The sequence below is a fragment of the Sinocyclocheilus anshuiensis genome, unplaced genomic scaffold (genome assembly GCF_001515605.1).
Source record: "Sinocyclocheilus anshuiensis isolate Anshui unplaced genomic scaffold, SAMN03320099.WGS_v1.1 scaffold1275, whole genome shotgun sequence".
NCBI lineage: Eukaryota > Metazoa > Chordata > Actinopteri > Cypriniformes > Cyprinidae > Sinocyclocheilus > Sinocyclocheilus anshuiensis.
Genome location: NW_015540903.1, coordinates 43,573 through 56,291, shown reverse-complemented (window position 1 = coordinate 56,291; position 12,719 = coordinate 43,573). Strand labels below are relative to the sequence as shown.

General features: G+C 40.2%; 1 protein-coding gene across 5 annotated transcripts; it reads left to right on the top strand.

The window, feature by feature from the left end:
- The first annotated feature begins 1,102 nt into the window (after positions 1 to 1,102).
- On the top strand, positions 1,103 to 11,567 carry LOC107689122 (growth hormone receptor-like). 5 transcript variants are annotated; one of them, XM_016487031.1, is made up of 9 exons: positions 1,103 to 1,367; positions 3,582 to 3,655; positions 7,888 to 8,005; positions 8,158 to 8,327; positions 8,462 to 8,640; positions 8,741 to 8,894; positions 8,968 to 9,055; positions 9,503 to 9,572; positions 9,772 to 11,567. In XM_016487031.1, the coding sequence occupies exons 2-9, from the start codon at positions 3,589 to 3,591 to the stop codon at positions 10,357 to 10,359; spliced, it is 1,434 nt and encodes a 477-aa protein (XP_016342517.1). In that variant the 5' UTR covers positions 1,103 to 1,367; positions 3,582 to 3,588; the 3' UTR covers positions 10,360 to 11,567. The 5 variants fall into 5 exon arrangements, with proteins under 5 accessions (XP_016342517.1, XP_016342514.1, XP_016342516.1 ...); XM_016487028.1 differs by having other exon boundaries at positions 1,104 to 1,367; positions 9,500 to 9,572; XM_016487030.1 differs by lacking the exon at positions 1,103 to 1,367 and adding an exon at positions 3,122 to 3,475 and having other exon boundaries at positions 9,500 to 9,572.
- The last annotated feature ends 1,152 nt before the right edge of the window (positions 11,568 to 12,719 follow it).

Here is a 12,719-nt window from a genome sequence, read left to right as displayed (position 1 = left end):
AACCATGTTGTGAAACTCCTCTTTATTCATTTGTAATACAGCATTGAAATAGGCTATACTGTAGTGTATTTATCCATGTCAGGCCTAAACAAGATGCCAGCACAAAAACACTTTTTTGTTTAATTAGCGTTATCGAAAAAAAAATCTAAAAAAAAAAAAGATTTGAATAATGAGCTGAATAATTCTGTCTGTCTGTTTCCAACTTTTTTGTTTAATTAGCGTTATCGAAAAAAAAATCTAAAAAAAAAAAGATTTGAATAATGAGCTGAATAATGATGCTTTTGTCTGTCTGTTTCCGTAATTGATTCTGTTGGTTGATTGATTCTACTACAGAACCAAAGGTGACTTGACTGAGAGTTTGTGGCATGATTTTATGATCTCTGAACATCCTCAGCGCTTGTAGAGAGCTTTATACATTACACTTTCCATTAACTGACTGAAATCAGGTGTTGATTGGAGAACATGAATGAGATATTTACTTCCAGAATCCCACTGGTGAAGGTTAAGCGCATGACGATCACAGATGTCAGCTGAGCAGATGAATGCGACAGCCTGTTGATGCGTGTTGAGATGAAAAAGGTTGTTTGTCCCGTTGGAGCCGCTGAACTTTTCATCATCTCAAGGTATCTGATATCTTCGTTAAGGCTTGTCCAATTACAGCCGTCACCTGTGTTGTGCATGTGTCCACTGGGACAGTAAAGGTCAGTTTGTTTTCTTCTGTGGGCTGGGAAATCACTCTACCTCCCATTAATTCCCTGTTGAAAAAAACAGCATATGCTGGTTAGGTAGGTTTTGAAGCTGGGATGCTGGTTTGAGCTGGTTTAAGCTGGTCTTTAGCTCGTCGGACCAGCGTAAACCAGCTAAGTAGTAGCTAAGTAGTTTGACCAATAACACACAGGCATTGTACATAATTCTGCTGTACTGCTGCTGCTTGGTGTCTTTTGTAATGTTGTTTAGCTCAACCACACACTAGTGGGCAGAGTTAGTGAAAATAGCCTCTGCCATCAAGGTGTAATTTGTGTAATATGGAGTAATTGATTTGTGTCGTCGTGTGGGAGAGAATCTGTTCTGGCAGGTTTTAGTCTCGCTCACAGGGACTTGCTGAGTTTCCAGATCTCTCCGGGTGTGTTTGTAAGCTGTTGTCATGTGATACGCTGTATCAGGATTATTCCATTATCTCATCTGTACTGTCATCTTCATCAACACAAAAGCAGGTCCTTTCAGAAACCATTACCTTTGTGAGTGTCGAGAAAGAGAAGAGGCGGGTTCAACAAGGTAAAAGTGGCGAGTGGCATGAGAACTGAACATGGACTCTGTCTGAAGCGCTTGAAGGGAATTTATCGGACTCAATCCTGCTGATTTTACAGGTCCGTTAAGCTTCTTTTCTGCATTTCTCCTGCGCTTTCTTGCTTCCTAATCTAGCGTTCTAATAAACCATAACAATCAGGCTTCATTATAATTATACAACATACATTTAGTAATTAATTAATTAATTAGGTGTGTGTTTTTGTTGTTAGCATTGTTTTTGTGAGATTCACCTGCGCAAATATTCACACTCTGCTCTGCTCCACTTGTTGAGACTCTAAAGCTTCATACCATCAGTGTTTTGTCACTGCTTTTTTTTCAGCTTTAAGTCGCTGGACGTGTTCTCACATGTTAAAAGTCACTCTCAGGTCACTTAACTAACAACATGAGCAGTCAGAAATTCAGTCAGAGATGTGGCTCCGGTGATCTTCAGCATCTAGATGCGTTCGGCTCGTGTGTTTCCCTCACGTTCACAGGACATTTGATCATGAATGAAGCAGCAGATTCCCAGCAGTTTGTTTGACTAGTCAGTGGTACAAACTTGTCTCTGATAAAGAATCTTTGCAAAATCTGACCGTCTGAGAACTGTGAGGCATGCTTGGTTTTGTTGAGAGCCCAGACATGCTGTTATAGGTTAGGTTAGTTATAGTTAGTTCACTCAGATGGTGAAGCGGCTGATCTGCAGTGATCTGGTGTGTCTACTAGTAGAGGAGTCTGATGATGAGCAGAGACTGAGTATTTAATGGCTGTAACAATTTCTGAGCTTTTTCAAATCAAGGTAAGCATGGATCAGTGGTGCTCGTCTCCTCACACTCCACTTGTTTATAGAGATTCGAGTGGGTTACACAAGCCATATTCACTTACATTTACATATATGTATTTAGCAGATGCTTGAAAAGCAACATGCAAAAGCAGTTTGTCAAAGAGCCAACACTATTCCAAATATACAATGCTGACTGTGCTTGCGCATTGTTTTACTTACCTGCTTTTGACATATCCGACCCAACTCCAAACTTTCCAGGGATGTCTGTGAGAAAGGGATTGTGAAAAAAAACAGGCAACCACCCCTTTAAAATAAATGTTGTTTGTAATGAACGGCACTATAATAAACGTTGTATTTTTTTATGCATTTATTTTTGTTCTGTTATGAATGCCACAAAGGAGCGCAGTATTGGGCTGAGTTCACTGAACAGGTTCGAGTTCTTCAGCACAGAGGAAACAGTCGTGGAGATCCTGACTAGCATTAGCAGTCACCGGACGTCATACATCGACACGGATCACGCCAGAGCCGCATTCAGAACAGTCACGCCTTTATGCATTAAAGACGCTTTTGTAACACATGCATGCCATCACTCTGCTTTTGTGTGACACAATTAGATCAAAGGTTGGTCTTTCGAGGAGACGGTGTGAACTGTGCGATTACAGTCACTGACCCAATGAGTTTCTTTGAGTCGTTTTAACCATGTGAATCATATCCTGGGTTTCTCCAGTCAACATGATCTGATGTGATTGAGAGAGTCTTTAATGTTACAGGCAAATCATGATTCATCATGTTTGTCCTTCATCATCATAATGTAATAACTCGCTTCACCTCTAATGTCAACTGTGTGTTATTTGCGGAGTTAACTAATAATCAAATATCGGTTTATGTCAACTGTGTGTTATTTGCGGAGTTAACTAATAGTCAAATATCGGTTTATGTCAACTGTGTGTTATTTGCGGAGTTAACTAATTGTCAAATATCGGTTTATGTTAACTGTGTGTTATTTGCGGAGTTAACTAATTGTCAAATATCGGTTTATGTTAACTGTGTGTTATTTGCGGAGTTAACTAATTGTCAAATATCGGTTTAGTGATTTCAGGCTGTTGTAGGTGATGCAGGTTTTCTGAAATCAAACCAGTCGTTAAAGTAAGGAATAATAGACTCTATTTAATGGTGGTAATAAAAGTGGTGATGCAGCTCGGGTGTTGACAGGCTTGTGCTGCAGTTCTATGGATGTTTTGCCCTCCAGGTCTTCGAGCCGGTCACGTGACTGAAAGCTATGAATTCGAGTCTGTGTGGCATCATGAAGGTTCCAGTATTTCCAGTTCCCATCAGCCTTTGTCAACAGATCACAGGGCTTTTAAACATGTGTGCCTCTGAAGTTCTGCATGTCTAAGAAGAGTTGAGGTTTGAAGCTTCGTCGTGATGTGCGTTTTATTGTTACACGTGTGTATGCACTGTTTATTTACTGTTGTCTCATGCAGTGAAGCTGTTGTGTGTGTTTGTGTTGTAGACGCGTGATGCTGTGCTTTCTGCTGACGCTCCACTGGATGACGGTCACTGTAGCGCTGCAGTCATCCAAGGAAGGTGAGTGAAGAACTCGTGTGACATTATGGATCACAGAACAAACCAAAAGAAAGGGGTGTGTGGAGGAGGAGGGATTGGTGATTGGGGTGTGGCTTGCAGAACTCCTCACACTGGATGAGAAGCATTATAATTGGACCAAATTCTTGTTGATGTACTACAACAAAAAGTCTGTAAGTTTGTACATTTTACGCACTAGTCTACATTTTAATATTAGAAACAGTACTAATAGTATTGATTAGATGCCATTTCTTTTTTTAAGTTATGACTTTGAATAATTGATTTTTAGAATAGAGATCTGATGATTCTGAAAACAAAACATAAGACAAGCAAACAAAATAATCTGTTGTCTAATTTACTTGAGGTTCTGACAAAATGTCTAAATTGTAACAAATTAGTCTATTTAAAAATATGAATTTAAATAAATTCATTATGGAAAAAATCACTTGAAATGAGTGAATGAAGACTTGTTTCGGCCAGAGTTTTTAAACGAAGACATCAAATAAATTTTTACCAGTGACTGGTCGCCACCTACTGACATAATGTAACATCTACATCTCTTTATTTGAAACGTAACATTTGTTCTAAAGGTCAGTTACTCATTTTTCGCAACATCAGAGTCTATATCTGGACTTTTATCCCAGTACTTTCGTTATTATTTAATGTTTACAACACAGAAATGTAGCCTACTGTTTGTGAAGCTGTTAAATATACCGATGTGATATCAAAGGTTTAAATATAGGAATTATCATCATTTAGGATTAAGATCGCATGTGTTTGAATCGAGATCATGATCTTTTAATGCTTAATCGTGAATACATATGCGCCTATATCCTATGTATTTTTGTACTGTATGTCATGATATGTGTATTTCAACGCAATATACCAAGCGCAGCGCAAATTAGCGTAGTCGCAAATAAAGAATAAAGAAATAAAGAAGCCACAGTACGTTGAAAAGAACCGGAGGCCAAAAAATGAAGATTTGCTAGAAGTTTTGATAGAGCTGGTATTGCGTTAGTAAATCCTGACAGTACAATTTTAACACCAAAAGACGGTTTGCGCTGGCGCACGCTGTTAGTCAAACTGGCCCTTAAGACTTTTAAAATATATAGAGTAACTAGTTATATGTAACTGAATTATGTAATTTAATTACAAAATAAATGTAACTAATCTGTTACAGGCACTGAGAAAAAATGGGTAATTACAGTTACTTATGAAATGTTAACGATTACAAAGAGGGTTTACATCTGAATATTTTCACACACACATACAGATATGATTGATTCCTTTCATAAATTGTATTGACTTCTCTAAAATGTTTCAGGAGTTTAGGACACAGAATAGCACACGTGTTTAATTACTTGATAACTGTTTTATTCCATATTTGGGTTTATGTATATGCTTTATTTTTTAAGATTAACCATTTTTGCAAGGCATTGTTAGATGCCAGTGTGTCCTTTCAAATTTTGAAATTTGATTTCAAAAACAATATCATAGCAATTAAACTATATATTTTTATTTGAAATCTGTATTTAACCTCAGAACGATCTCAAAGTAAAAAGAGATGCTAAGGTCTGATTTTGTGGTGGCTGTGCTTTGAAATGAATTATTTTGATTTTAATTCAAGAGATTAAGTATTTTGACCGTAATCAGTGTTGAGTACTACTGTAAAGTTAACCCTGCCTGCTTTAAATGTTTCAAAATAATTCAGTTTAGAGAATAATTTGAAATGATTTAGAAATGTAAAATTTAGAAAAGGAATTAAAAAGCAAACAAATGTAATCATTTACATTACTTTAAGCAATTGAAATAGTTACACTACTATATTTTAAATAGGGCAACTTGTAATCTGTAACCTGTTACATCTCCAAAGTAACCTTCCCAACACTGCTCAAAACTATCTGTTTGTGCCTTTGTGTGAAAGAAATTGCTAGTACTGCGAAAAATAAGTTATGATCATATTTCATGAGACTTGATCCTCTCTGGTTTTCAGCTTTCCTCGGGTTTATCTTTCACGCGTGACGTCAACATATGATGACAGGCTGTTGCAAGTAAATAAAGCGGTTAGTAAACACTAAACCATTAGATCAGGGTCCTTAACTCACCCGCTAAAGCAGGTCTATAGCACATCGATGATGACAGGCTGTTGCAAGTAAATAAAGCGGTTAGTAAACACTACACCATTAGATCAGGGTCCTTAACTCACCCGCTAAAGCAGGTCTATAGCACATCGAGTGTGTGTGTGTGTGTGTAGATGTAAATAAGTAAATACATGTACAATGCTAATAAGTAAATACAGGGTTTCTGCAGGTTTTATGAAGGAAAATTTAAGACATTTTAATTTTAAGACTTTTTGAAGACCAAGTAATGGGCATTTGAGGAATAAATTGAATGGAACACAAGTTAAAATGGCTCTAAATGTAAATGTATTAGCCATACTCTCACTATTAACTATTACTAGCATATTTTCTGTTTATTAGTACTTACTTATAAAGCACATATTAATGCCTCGTTCTGCATGTCCATATTCTAGATCCCATAAACCTACCCCATATCTAAATGAACAGCTACCTTACTAACTATTAATAAGCAGCTTGTCTTTGCATCATGTATTAAGTGTTTTTGTATTATGCTTTTGTATTAACATTTTAAAGTGAAAACTGACAGTGAGTGTATCTGAGATCTCAAATCGCCGGTAAGAGCTTCTCAGATGACCCTGTATGAACTCTTGGAACTCTGCTGAGCGGTTTTTAGCTGGCCATTGCTGTGTTTATTACTCGGTCACAATGCTCTCTCTGTGTCTGTGTTTTGTAGGAATGTGTAGCTGCTAGTATGAGCCCACATGTCATTATCTCAAACACACTGAAGACACTAATGGAGTGTTTTGTGTTTAATGTTTGCTGTCAGCAACTAAACTTGTAGCTATATAAGTGAGTCAGTAAGAGTCGAGGAGTGTGCGTCACGCTGATGAGTGACTAAAGTCAAGTATGCTGTGTAGTGTGTGTCAAGCTCATTCTTCTTTAAAAGTAGCAAAGGCTTTCCCAATCATAAAACAGCAGCCTAATAAAAAAAGCATTATACAGTGTTTGGTTTTGTAAAACAAGAATGAGACCTGCTTCTGTTTATAATTCACTGCTGTATGGTGTATGTTACATACTCCATGTTTAAATTATAGTACAAAATTGTTCCTAATTTGTCTCTTTTTGTACAGATGGTAATGTAATCCAAAGACTAATACCTGTGTAGTTGTTCGGCTAAATCTAACTCTTTTGTTAGTATTTCAATCAATATATGATTTAGAATATACAGTATGTCAATATAGTATTACTGTAGAAATGTAGCAAAATTGCTGTCATATTCAGTTTTGCTAGGTTTTGAACTTAAAGGGATAGTTCACCCAAAAATGAAAATTAGCCCATGATTTACTCACCCTCAAGCCATCCTAGGTGTATATGACTTTCTTCTTTCAGATGAATCCAATTGGAGTTATATTAAAAAATGTCCTGGCTCTTCCAAGCTTTATAATGGCAGTGAATGGCTGTTGATATGATAATAGTCCAATAGAACTATTGTCTGAGTGAGAAATGAATTGATGTCATTTCAAAGCTGTAGTCATTCAAGGGATGTATTTTGTGCCAAAGCAATGATTCACAGTTTAGCTCACATAAATCACTTATTTACAATAGCAGTCTAAGTATTAAGAAATGTGTCCTAGCTGTTGTAAAACACTGTAATTGACCACAATAAGATGTTCCTCTTCATAACGTGTTATTATGTTCACGCTTGATGTTGCGGTAAGAAATGACCACATCAACCCAAAGAGCTGGATATATCATAGACAACATCTACGTCAACACTTGAGTTGTTTCGGCACCATTCTGGGGTGCGTTTCCCAAAAGCATCGTTAGCCAGCTGTGGTCGCAAGTTCCGTCATTACCAACATAGTTAAACGATTCTGTGTTTCCCGAAACCATAGCTCACATGAACATTCGCAAACCTACGTAGTTGGGACTACAGCTCTCGACCTGTGGTTAGAAGCATAGTTTCTTGTTAGAAAGACACATGGGCTTAAATAAATGATGCTCTTGTGCACAATAAGCAAGCTAACATGCAGTACCATCTATACATTCGGTGTTCATTCTGACTCCACTGTAGTTGCTTCATGTAATTTGCCACTTCTACGCTGCAATAGACTTCTTCTCTGAGATCTTCAGTCTTTGTTTCTTCCATTGCAGATGGCAAAAGTCCGTATATTTACCGCTGCCGCTCGCCCAACATGGAGATCTTCACCTGCTGGTGGCGTCCGATCACTAATCAGGACAACGTCACCTACACGTTCCTGTACACCACGGGGTGAGACGTGAACCAAACGCACTTCACAGCGTGCCTTTAATGCATCTGTGTAACATTCGATCGCTTTGATTTATCGTCATGTTTCACCAGATTAGTGTTTGTTATGTGGAGTGTAGCTGTGAATAGTGAACAGACGTCATGTTGCTCCGCAGTGAGCGCGCTCCTTGGGAGTGTCCCGATTACGTGAGCGGCGGCATCAACAGCTGCTTCTTCGATGCCAAACACACTCAGGTCTGGGAGATGTACTGCATGAACGTGACGGCACACACGCGCACGGGGCCCATCACCTCTCAGAAACAATGCCTGGACGTGGTCGATATAGGTGATGCTATACTCTAAATATTACAAAAATGTCAGGATATTGTGAAGCTGGCATCAACTCTTCTGACTGAAATTTCTCCTGAGGTTTGCTCATCATCATGTTTGTTAATGAGTCTCGTGTGCTTCTGTCCCCAGTGGAGACCGACCCACCCTGTAACCTGACGTACATCATGCTGAACGAGAGCATCGGTGAAGTCGGCCGCAGTGTTTTAGTGTCCTGGTTGCATCCGGTTGAGTCTCTAGTGCATGAGGACTTGATCGTGCTCGTCTACGAGCTGCGCTACAGAAACCTCGCTCAGACAGACAGCTGGAGGGTACAGACACAGAGAGTCTGCTTATCACGTCTCCATTTTTATGATAACTGTAGAAGAGACAGGAATGGAGTCAAACATTTTGTGGTCTATTGGTCTGAAGGTAATGGAGCGTTTGCGTGAGCCTCGTGTGGAGTTTTTGGATCTGCCGGTGGGAACGTATGAGTTCAGTGTGCGCTGCCGCTCCACCAGCAACAAACACTGGAGTGCATGGAGCGAGTCCATCATCGTCACCATCAACGGCAGAGCTCTGTCCGGTACTCACACACCACTTAGGCATATATCAGACTGATAGCTGCTGCTCTAAGTGTCTGTCTGTCTGCCTCTCAGATCGGATGTTGGCCTTGATCCTTGTGACCAGCATCGCCATCATGATCTTCCTCTTCATCAGTTTGGGGAACATCCCACGAGGCAAGAGGTCAGTGACGTCATGAAGCTCATAGCTCTGGTCTCAGTATCGACGGACTGTCGACGTGAATCACACAGATGGATCTGTAGATCTGCGTCATTAGCTCACATGAGAACATGGATCTAGAGGCTTCATCAGATGTTTAGTTCAGGCACTGAGAGTCACAAATCTGCAGACGGCTGCAGAAAAGTGATTAATAAACATACTAAATGATTTTTATCTGAAAATGTAAACATGCAAAAAGGGTTCTGTGAGGGGTAGAGAATAAAAATACTGAAAATACTCTACTGGGATGTGTTATGAATAAAGACTTTTAAATGGCAAAAGACAGTCAGGGTCAGTGTGCTGTTTATTAAAAAGAAGACAAGTCTACGGAAGGTCCTCGTTTAGCTAATGTCTGTGTGTTTTGTATCACTGTCTCATGGATGTTTTTCACTGCTTGTGTTCTTCCAGCAGGATTAAATCGCTCCTCCTGCCAGAGATTCCCAAACCGCGCATCCCAGGGCTTGAACCCGCTCTGCTGAAGGTCTGAGAGTCCCGTCACACCTCACACTGTTTGAATTATTAGTAGTGTTCAGATCAGCCAAACAGCTCAGATCAGAAAATAGCTTAGTGACTGCATAGCAACGTCACGACAACTAGCACAACAATGTTGAATGATGTATTCGGAACCGCGTGAGGAACTTAATTTGAAGCTTCAGCTTCTGTTTTTCTTGTCCCAACAGAAGGGGAAGATTGACAAGATCAATCAGCATTTCTCCAGTTTTCACGGCTATAAGTCGCCGCAGTACTGCACGGATACGTGGTACCAGGTGAGCGTGGACACGAGTCCGGCTGTGACGCCTGACGGTATACAGGAGGATGCACCGATCGGGCCAATCACGCAGTACGTCATCTGCCCCGACGGACAACAGTCTGTTCAGATCAGCTGCACTCCTGCGCCTTACTGTCGTGGCCCCGCCCCCTACTGTGAGGAAGACACACCCCCTCCACACCCTGGCCCCGCCCACCCGGAGCTCGCCTCTGTCCCAGGCATGGACTACAGCATGATTCTAAGCCCCGGCCCTGCGGCACTGCCCACTCAGGACTTCTACACGTGTGTGAACAGCGTGACGCCCGCCAGCGCGCAGCATCTGGTGCCCTACCTGCAGCTCAACGAGGGAGCGGATGACGAAGCAGACAAGAGCAGCCAGCTGGCAGCACTGCTGGAGAAGCAGATGGAGGCGCTGTTGAGCACGATCGAGTCGGACCCGAGCGAAGCTGGCATGCCTTCACTACCTCATTCATCAGACAGGAGCTGCAGAGGCATCTAATAACACACACACACAGAATAACACAGTCCATGAGTCACGCAGTCTGTGCTGGTTTGTCTTGATGGGAAACGTGCCTGGAGTTTCAGTTCAAGCTGAGCGCATTCGCATGCAGAACGCCTGATTCACAGCGCAAGTGTCAGCAGCGCATCATTTTTCACTGCGCATGTTAAGAAACGAGGTTGTTCACATGGAAGCGTGAGCATTGCATTAGCAGCAGTGGTGTTTTAATGCCAAGTCTAGTTTCGCAGAGCTGCTCCTGCTCAATTTAAGTGACAACACACTAATATGGACTAAATTAACATATTTGAATCGAATTCATTGAATTTAGTTTGCAAATATATGTAGATTTGATATGAATTATAGAAAGTCATGTAAATGATTTAGCTACCAGTCGGGTGAATTTTTCCTCCTCATCTAAATAAGATTTTTCAAAGACAATTAATGACCATTTTAGGTCATACTTAAATGATACAGTCACCGTAGTTACCTATAAATCTCTGCATAGATGAAAAGACGCTTTCAGTGTGAATTCAAGCATGAGCGAAATACAGTAAATTCAAAAGTGTGAACCAGGTGAGAGTCACAGTAATATAGAGATCGCAGATGATCTGCAGGCCAGTGTGGGTGTTTATGGTGAAGTCTGTCAGTCAGGACAGTCATGGTGTTTAATAAATGATGTGAGGCAATGTGACAGACTGTGTAGCATGTTTTTGTGCATTAGATTATTTTCATGTGCTTTCTGTGTTTGTTTCTCATATAAATGTTGCCATCTGTGGGTAACCATATTCCCATGTGGTCAAATAAAGAGAAACTAAAAATTTGGAGGTTTTGTGGTTTACACACACACACACACACACACACACACATACATGAACGAATGAGGCCCAGTGTGTGTGCATGTGTACTTGTTTTGACCAAATGTCCTCACTTCTATTGTGAAATACATTGTCAACCCACTAGTGAAACATCTGACTGATCCTCACTAGTTAAAAAGGCTCATAAATCAGCCAAAAGATGTTGTTGATGTGAATCCAGTGTTCTGCACATGTTTGTGCGATGGGTAGGTTTAGGGGTTGGGTTAGCTTACAGAAAATATAATTAACCTGGTAGAAAATCAGTGGACGTCTATGCAATGTCACAATGATTGATGTTGTTTATGAGGACACAAATCTGTATGATGACATGGGTATGACACAGGTGTTACAATGTGAAGGTGGTTTATGAGGACACTTCCTGTGTCCCTGTATTTCAAATGGCTTAAAAAACATAACAAATGTTGTTGTTTTATTTATATCAAAAAATGCCTATGGAAAGGCCCTTTTAATTTGTTTGAACTCACATACAGCTCAAACATTTAATTTCACAAGCAGGACGTGTGTGGTTTCAGCAGATAGTAATCGTCAGGCCTTCGGCTTCGGTTAGACTGGAATAAGGTCACCTTGTGGGTTATGTAGGCATTTGCAGGCAGAAAAAAGACAAGAAAACTGTTAGGGAGTGGTGGAAATGACTAATGAGCCAATAAGTGCTCCTCTGCTGCCATCTACTGGTTACAGTAGTAATTTCCAGCCTTTTTTTGTGAGGTCATAACATTAAAAAATAAAATGTAAAGTGCTCCTATTATTCCATTTCAAATATTTCCTTTCATGCCGTGTGTAATGTAGCCGTATATAAATGTAAACAATCTGCAAAGTTGTAAAGCCGAAAGTCCACAATAAATAAAGTCGTCTCCTAAAAGAAAGAAAAACGAGTTGTCAGGAATTCGAATCCCACTTTATGCAAATGAGTAACACATTTGCATAACTCCTGCACTATGTCAGGAATGACTTCTTTCTCCTTCCATCTGTTCCATTGGTTTTTTTGCCACCAGGAGCTCCTCTGACTGCAACTCTATATTATAATGTGTGGCAAGAATCTTGAGGGATTCTTCATCAAGAAAGGTGTCTGATGCTGGATGGCAGGCTTGAATGCCCTTCATAAGATCTACTCCTACTCCTGAGATACGCTTGTCAATCTCCTGCATCACTCGGTCAAGACATGAAGTCATGTGAAGAACTGATTTCTGAGGTTGTCCCACATGCTGTTTCCACCACATAATCATCAAGCCTCTTCTGTTTCCTTCTAAAACATGATGCTTCCCAAAGAGACGGCAAGAAAAGCAGAATGCAGAATTTCTGGATACTGAGTACTCAAGCCACTGAAATTCATCCAGCCAATTCTTATTAAAAGCTCTCCGCTGTGTTCCAAATTGGGTAAAGGGATACTGCTGAAGCTTCACCTGCTTTGGGCATGTCTGCAGTGTTCCTAGATCATCCCTTTCACTTTCTGCCCCTTTCTGTGTTTCGCTCCTAAAGCCTCTTCTT